Below are 8949 nucleotides of genomic sequence, written 5' to 3' on the forward strand. Positions count from 1 at the left end.
CAAAATAAGACGTACACACTTCCAGTCTTTGTGTAGAGAGTAGAAAAGCACTCACAAAGCAGCCTTTTAGGTTATTATCGCTGCAAAAATAAGAACAAACAGCAAGAAGAAGAACAATGTGCAAATTCAGACTGTGGACCTTTTAAAGGCCTTTTGCTGATGCTAAGATTGTGTCCTTGCCCAAAGGCTGATCCAGGATCGGCTGGTCTTATTTTGTAATGACAAGCATTTCTGTCATCAATAACCAGCTGGTCGTGGAGCAGCTATGGGGCTTAGTGGTACTGTGAGATTCCTACTTTTCTCCACTCTGACGGGTTATAGGTCAGTATGCTGTGCCTCTGCTTTGGGCTCTGAGGAGGCGTTCTCTGTGGTGGGAGAGGCAGTGGCGGATTGGTGCGGCGCCTCGTCTTTAAACGGGCTGTCTTTGGCAGGAGAGAAGCGGAACTCCTCGGGCACCTCGTCCTCAGGTTCAGCCTTCTTGTAGAAGCCCAGCTTCTCCAGCAGCTCGTTGATCTCAGATTGGGTCATGTCAGACAGGGCGATACGCTGTGGAGGACACAGACATAAAGGTTAAATTATAATCACAGTTTAAATTTACTTTTCTTTCACTGTTGGTGCTGAATGAAAAACTGCATTACACATTTTGTTCACTGTGATAGATAGTCAGTGCGGCAGCATGTAACTAGACATCACTTGCCCCAAAACACGATTTGACATTGAAGGTGCTAAATGCGAGATTGGGTTCATCATTATTGCCTCTGCACGGCTCTCAACATGGCGACAGCTGATCCAGCAGCTTGCAGCTAACAGTGCTACACAAAACAAAGGCAACACTGCTGACAGAGCTAACAGTGTTAACCTGGGGGGGAAACGGAGGCTAAATTACGAATCCTGCTATAGCGAAGGCATGACCCGCCCTACTCTGCCTCTGATTGGCTAGTACTCGCTGCCTTCATTGGTTGGATTGGTTAGGTTTAGGTATGAGAAGTGAGATTTGGTAAGGATATCATAGTAAGCCAATCAGAGGCAGAGTAGGGCAGGTCATGCCTTCACTGTAGTAGGATTCATAATATCGCGAATTAGAGGGTGGTTGCTACGCGTCCGCAACAGTGCTGTTGGTCAGGACGGCGTTATCAGGTGTAACCGCCGCGTGAAAGCAGTGCAGAGCGGCGGCTGTGTGGGACACGCTCACATGCACTAAAAGGCACGCGTGGCTTGCCCGGCTATGTCAACAAAGCACAGAAAAGCTCAGATTACAACACACACAGAGGGAGAGTGACTACATTCTCTGCTCAGGTAGACATTACTCCACTATATCTTTACATAGCAAATAGTTGTTGCTGCTTTGTTAATGATCTGGATATCAAATACAGCACCTTTAATGCTAATGTTGCTGTGTCTGCTGGATGTGTTAATTGGCATAAGTTTGCTAGGAAATTTGCCATAATAGCTTTAAAAGGTGAAGTCAGATGTGGGTTTACAGCTTGGTGTAGAGTTGTGCCCCCAAGTGGACAAAAAAAAAGATTAATGAAGCTACCAATTACACCATCATGCCTTTATTTCACTGTTGGAAAATGAAGTAAAGAAAAATGTATTTTAAAAAAAGCTGTTTTAAAATTATGCTTGAAGCCCGTGTGTGTGTAGAATTTTAAAACTGGCAGTAGTAACTGGTTTAGACCCATCCTACCCTCTCACTTCCACAGATCTATCCCCAGGACTCTGAGAATGAATGGGCTGAAAACAACACATAGACCCTGATTTACAATAGAGATTTACAATTTCCAGCTCCGGTCTAACTAGATCTGTTTGAGGGTGTGCCAAACTAGCCGCTAGGCAAGGTGTGTCACTAGTTTACATCACCATGTTACGGAATAAAAGGCGGGACTTCAAGCAAAGCATTTCAGGCAGTTCAGATCAGTGTTTCTGTGGAGGAGAGTAACTCTTTGGCGTGGACTTTGGGCTTTGTAACTTTGCAGACCTTTTACATGCACAAAAAATGTATATAACACACAAAGGGAGAAAGCACAATAGCATAATAGGTCCTTTTTAATATATTGTTAAACAAATACAATGCAAATATAAATACACTGCAAAACAGACTTACATCCAGCTCTTCAAAATAGTGGTTCAGGAGGACAAGCTCAGGGTCGGCCCCAGGAATGTGCTTCATCACCAGATTATGGCTGAGGTAGTCATGGTCAAGGACTGGCACAGAGAGAAACTATGCCGTACTTGTTACAGTGTGCAATTTATAAACAGAAATAATGAAGAATAAGTAAGTAGCAGCAGTGTACTTGAGTCAAAGGATACTAAAGAGGAATGTCCTGGACCACAAAGGCTTTCACCTGCAGAGACAGACAGAGGTGGGGTTAATGTTTTTCACTCGGGGCTGGTTTCAGTGACAGATCTGTGGGGGGGTGATGTGAAACTCTAGATGTGAAACTGTTAAAATGTTTCTCAGTGAGCAAACACAGTCTGCCTCTGACACAGACTCTCAGTGTGTTGTTCCTGTTGATGACATGACGGAGGGTAACTCACCTCTCTGAGCCTGTTCAGCTGTCATCCACCACACGACTGGAGGGAGACAGAAGATACAGGAAATGGTTATAAGCAGCTCTCATGCTTTGGACATCACCTGAATTAGACACTGAAATGTGTCTTTATGCATATTTTTCTTTATAGAGATGAAAGTCTCACTGCAGCGTTGCATCCTTTGAGAGCACATATTTAGAAAGGCTCCTGGGATGGATGCCTAGAACCCATTTTTGCAGAGCCTCAGGTATTGAGTAGCAGGTGTGAATAACACAACAATAGAAACAGATAACTGGTGCTGGCAGGGTGGGGATTTGGTGACACCCTGGGGGGAACAGGGCATGGTTTCTCACAAAAAAACAAAGGTTGAGTTTCAGAAACTTTTGTGCAAGGAATCAGACCATCCAGTTACACGCCCTTCAGCTGAATTACAACTAGCCTAAGTCACCTTTTATCAATTGTATTGTTATTACATAAAATGCATACAGGTGCAGCCTCTATTCATCCTGTTCCCCTCCTGGAAGAAACACTGACGCATGCACCCAGCGCGTAAATGTAAGAAACACACATACACACACATACACAGTTATAATTATATATGACCTTCGAATTAACTTAAAACATTTTTTTCTCTTTATTTTTGTTATTATTTACTTATTTATTTATCTCACTTATTATTGTAAGTGTTGGTATTATTATTGTTATTGATATTATTATCATGACCATCATCATCATCATCATCATCTTTATTATTATTCATATTATTAATATATACAGTATGTGTATGTGTATATACTGTATTATATATATATATATATATATATATATATATGTATATATATATATATATATATATATATTACACATTTCTTTTCTTTTTGTTTTGTTTTTGCTCCCCCTATGCTCTACACATAAAAGGAAGGATGTCTGTATGTGTTTAAGAATAGATATATGTCATATATGACCATCTAGCCTCATTCAATGCCAAACACACACCCATTATCCACATCACACACACACACTTCAACCTGCTTTTATCCCCTTGTATTGTCTTAGTTTAGTTTTGTTTCGTTTTTGTACTTTCTTATTTGTATTTCTCTGTATAATATATTTTGGTCTTTTTTATATATGTCCCTGCACATGTCTTCACTTGTTTTGTAATCACTTTATAACACAATAAAAAAAAAAAAAACATGGAGTAAAAAAAAGCATGCATCCATTCACACATTTAAAACCAGATCTGACTCATATACATATAGTCTCCTCTCCTCACAGCGTCGGCCCACCGTCCCTGTCAATACAGCCCTCCTCCTCCACCTGTGTAGTGTCATACAGCTGCTGTGTGTTACTGTACCTCCACCCTCGCCTTTGCCAGCCCCTCCAGCTTCTTCACGTCCACATCGTAGGCCGAGGCGCAGTGAAGCAAACTGGCCAACACGATCAGCCACATTATGATTCCTCTACTGGTTCAGATCGTGGACCAGGACTCGCTCTGCTCTGCTCCGGGACCAGGATGTCTGTCTGTCTGTCTGTCTGTAGGTAAACGTAGCCTTAACTGAGCTGAAGAAGATGGGAGGAGAGATGATGATGTGCAGAGTTATGTCACGTCCGGATCTCTTGCCACGTCAAATGTTTCTCCCAGAGGAGGAGAGAGAGAGGGAGGCGTGGAGAGGACGCTCATTGGTTTATCTGAGCCATCTCTATTATTAACATACACTGTTAAGAATTTCCCAGTAAAATATCAGTAAAGATCTGGCAGCAGGGTTGCCTTTATGTTACTGTAAAATTAACATTATTATACTGTCGCTGAAATCTACAGCTTTGTACTGTTAATAAAAAATACAGTTTGAACTGTTTTTTTTTATTAATATTAATTTCACAGTATTTTACAGGTAATTTACTGTTTAAAGATACATTATATAGCTGTTTTTCCACCTTTCTTTTACATTATCTTACTGATTTGTTTTAATGCACTATTTAGGTTGTATTTTTTTTACATACATTTTGATAAACATTATTTTTTGCCTAGATGAATAGACTTAGCAGGTTACAGACATAGGAATAGTCACACTAAATACAATTAAAGGCACTTGTTAGGAAAAAGGCTATAATAGACTTGTTGACACTTTTCCCAAAATGTCTGTCTATATCTGGCTACAAGCACAGAATGCAAACCATAACAACATGTGAGTGAAGAACAATAAAGCTATTTCACTGATTTTACAATCATGTACAACGTACAAGCCTCACATGTGCAGATCAGGTCCCAGAATTCAAGAAATACTGCATGAAACTGTTACTGATGATACTTTAGACAGTTGATCAGCAGTAAAGTGATGTTTTTTAAGAATGCATTGTAGTTCAGTCAAAAAACGGCCTATGAAACAGGTTTTCTTTTGTATTAACAGTAAAGCACTGTTTTTAGCAATAACAGGTTACTACTGTTGAAATCCTGCTGTAAATTAATAGCAATGGTTTACAGTGTACAGTTAATCCCATAGATTTGATTGCAATCTATGGTTAATCCTTGCAAATGTTAAAAGGAAAGAAATCCCTTTACACAAGATGAAATATAACATACGCTCTATGTTTATTTTTAGATCATGCAAAGCAGAAGATGGCAGCTGTGCTGTTTTATATTCAGAAACAGTAATGACAGCTACTGAAATAAAGATATTATACTATAAACTCCATAATTACAAGTCCCTGCATGTAGGGGGGAATGTGGTACATTGATCTTGTGGGTATAATGAGACACTCGTGAAAAACTCTAGGCTATGGATCATGTGATCAGTTACCTGTGATAATAAAAAAAAAGTCATAGTATTGTATGTGGAAAAAATTCATCAAAAGTCAGTATTACACCTCGAAAATGTCATAGTAGGCCTACAGTAGGCTATGCCACAAAAAAAGTCATAATATAGTAGACTATGTTGGAAAATGTCATAAAAAAGTCATAGGCCTATAGAGGTCATAATATAATGTCAGACCATATTTAGTAGTATCAATAGCATATGGAAGTATGTGTGTTTGGCATAACACATGGGGACCCGAGTCGAGTTGAAGTACATTTTATCAGAATACTGATGATGTTTGTGTGTGTGTGTCTTTAACCATGAGGCAATTGTTGACCAAATTACTCAATTAAGACTTTTGTCCTAAGAACTTTGTATTCTGTCAATATCATGTCAAACACATATATAGTGGTGGCTGAACACAATTGAATCCCGATGTCAACATTTCAGTGTAATGCAACACCACAAGCTTTATGACCACAACATTTAACTAAAGCTTCTAATACCTCTGAAACAGTTTCAACTGGACATTATAAGATTTACAGAGGCAGTGTTAATAGACCCTTTTTACAGCAGACATTTGGACTTGCCAAAGTAGGAAAACAGGTGGAATTAATAACATTAATGACGGCTGCATTCCATTTAGGTGAGCCAGCTCCAGGGCTCTGGCATTGTGCATGCTGACTCGCTGACATGGCTTGCTGGTGCACTTAATGGAATGGAGCCATCGTTAATGTGATTATTTACACCTGTGCTTTTCCTGCTTGGACAAGCCAAAATGTCTGCTGTGGAAAGGGTTTACTGCAGGGCTTCTGGATTGTGTGCAAGTATTTCTATTATTACTCCAAGAGACAGGATTTTAGCCATCTTGGAAGTAGAAGATTTCAAAAGCATTTCAGGAAACATCATATGTGAATTTGATGAGTTGCAAAGGAACATAAGGTAGAGGAACACTGAAGGGATATAATGAGGAAAGCAGCAAAGAGTAACCACGACTGCAGGTTATAACACACACACACTGACCTATATACTGCACAGAAACCTGTGTTATTGTCAGTGTGATTCATTGCAGAAGAGAAAGACATACAGCACTGCTGGTCCACACTAGAACAGGGCCATTGAATGGATGAAAAAGATTTTAAAAAAATAAGATTTTAGTATTTAGCTTACTTCTATAGCTATTGGGCCAAAAGACTACATCACTTTATTATGTACTTTATACTACATACTTCCCATGATTTCCCAACAACATTGAGTATGCTTAGAAATTAGTCACTTTTTATTATATAGCAGCATTGGAAATGCCTCATTATTATACATATATCACCAATATTATATAAGAAACAACAAAGACCATAAACTATAGTTTGTTACGGTCAATGTTATATCACAGTTGAGTACGATAGATATGCTATAAGTCATTCTCCATCATATGAAGATACAGTATAAATGGGTTAATGGTTGTAAGTGCCGTAAGCTTTCAACACATCCTGCAGTATTTTATTTACTTCTGTACCTCCAGTAGCTTCAGGTGAACATCTTCACCACATTTACTGCACAGCTTTTCCCAACAAGCTTTGGCCTTAAAGGACACACACACACACACACACACACACACACACACACACACACACACACACACACACACACACACACACACACACACACACACACACACACACACACACACACACACACACACACACACACACACACACACACACACACACACCAGGATACAGTTTTTGACTCATTAATTTTATAAAGGCCACAGGCATTTAAGAGGTCATGGAAACTGATGAGGCACCCTCAGGTGTTGCCACGGCAACATATTATCCCATGCTTTGGCTCAGAGGTGTTTTAGCTTCCTAGAAGTAAACTGGTGTCAAAATAGGCATCAAACAGGCATACCAGTTAAGTCTTTATTTAGACATCTTTATGTGTAGTAAATATAATAATATGTTGGGTTATAAATAATCAGCCATTAAACTTTTCTGATGGAAGGTGAAACAAATTAAACTGCTGTTTTAATATATTTATTATAATAAAAAGGGACTCTATGTAAGAATCAGAAATTGCTTGTTAACAGCGACACCTGTGGCCGTTAAGTCAACGAAAGTCAGTGTCCTGTTGCTCGCGCTTTTGCTTGCGCTTTTGCTCGCTCTACACAGGCATGAACGAGCATCGCTCAGTTACAATCTTCCAAATTACAAGCTATGAATAAACTTTACTGAAAAGTGCGTCATTGTTTCTAATTACTCATTATCATTACTTTGTAAAATAGTTTTTTACAGAAAGTTGCGTGTGTGATACATGACAAATGTTTAAAATTACAAGCATAGATATACATAGTATGAATTGGAAATGAAAGAAAAAAGTGTTTTGCATGTGAATTGGCTTTGGTAATTTGATTAATTACATTTCTTTTAAAGGAACAGTGTGTATCATTTCATCACCGCCAGCTGCTGTCTGACTTCCGCTGCTCCTAAAGTAGTGTTATTATGGTAAGGATGGCCTCTGAGTGAGGTGAACGGCGTTACCACGATTTTTCAGCGGCTCACGTTTCCAAGACTGTGGTAAAAGGAGGACTGAGAGGAGGGGTATTCAGTTGGTTGCAATCTGCAACTACACCACGAGATGCTGCCAAATCCTACACACTGTACCTTTAAGGGAATTTGCACCATTTAAGTACAATATGGTGCCTTCGAACGGGGTTTTATTTACCGTATTCACTCATGTGGTATTCATGACCTCGTAAGTGGAAAGTTTCTGAAAGCTCCGAGTTCACGAGTTGTGACGTATTTGTTGACGTTGTCGAAATGGCGGAGGCCATAGAAGTTACATTTTCAGTGCATAATAAGTTAATATATTGGAATTTTATTACAACCGATGTGCTCTGGAGAAAGTCTATAGTAAGCATGTCTTCATTTGATGAGGACAGGGCTCAGTGGGGGCTTAATGGAGGCCAAACAGCAAATATTTGCCTATGGCTCCCTTGGCAAGTTAATAAATTAAGTTAATTAGTAACAGTATAAAGTTTTGCCAAGACAATATCAAGCAAATCTAACCCTGACCCTTGACCCAACATGGCGTTCTTGCTCTTTTTGAAACTGATCAAATCTTTTAAATAGATAATTCATACGACACCTTCTCACACAAAAAGTACCTCAACCATATATCTTATACTGTATATACTGTATATGTTCTTAATGTATATGTTCTTAATATGCCTTGTACAAAGTATTTGTTATATATGTACATTCATACTTCCTGATATGTATATGTTCTTAATATGCCTTGTACAAAGTATTTCCTTTTATATGTTTAGGTTAGTTTGTCATATATCTTACTGGTAAACTTATCAGCTGGCTGAGACAAAGCCCCCCCCCCCCCCCCCCCCCACTACCAGCCCTAATGTTACCTGATGAGTGACATCAGCAGAGGACAGGAGGAAGGACTGATACTGACTGATGGAGGACAGAGGACAGGACAGGGCTGATACCATAAAAAATGGAACCATAAGGCAAACAACAGCCTTGTTTTGCATTTAATGTCTTTTGAATAAAAGGCTATTTTTTCAGTCATATATTTTCATCATTCAAGTTTTGTTAAAATGATTGTG

General features: G+C 39.2%; 1 protein-coding gene and 1 long non-coding RNA gene across 2 annotated transcripts in view; both read right to left on the reverse strand.

Annotated features, from left to right (window-relative positions):
* Nucleotides 1–8949, reverse strand: part of LOC141769156 (uncharacterized) — a 130017-nt gene that overhangs the window by 54468 nt on the left and 66600 nt on the right. The window lies entirely within an intron of this gene.
* selenom (selenoprotein M) lies at nt 178–4133 on the reverse strand. The gene is made up of 5 exons (XM_074637936.1): nt 3887–4133; nt 2539–2574; nt 2311–2345; nt 2105–2183; nt 178–546 (listed from the first exon to the last, which is right to left on the reverse strand). The coding sequence occupies exons 1-5, from the start codon at nt 3980–3982 to the stop codon at nt 316–318; spliced, it is 477 nt and encodes a 158-aa protein (XP_074494037.1). The 5' UTR covers nt 3983–4133; the 3' UTR covers nt 178–315.

This window comes from Sebastes fasciatus, chromosome 6 (genome assembly GCF_043250625.1).
Source record: "Sebastes fasciatus isolate fSebFas1 chromosome 6, fSebFas1.pri, whole genome shotgun sequence".
Classification (NCBI taxonomy): Eukaryota; Metazoa; Chordata; class Actinopteri; order Perciformes; family Sebastidae; genus Sebastes; species Sebastes fasciatus.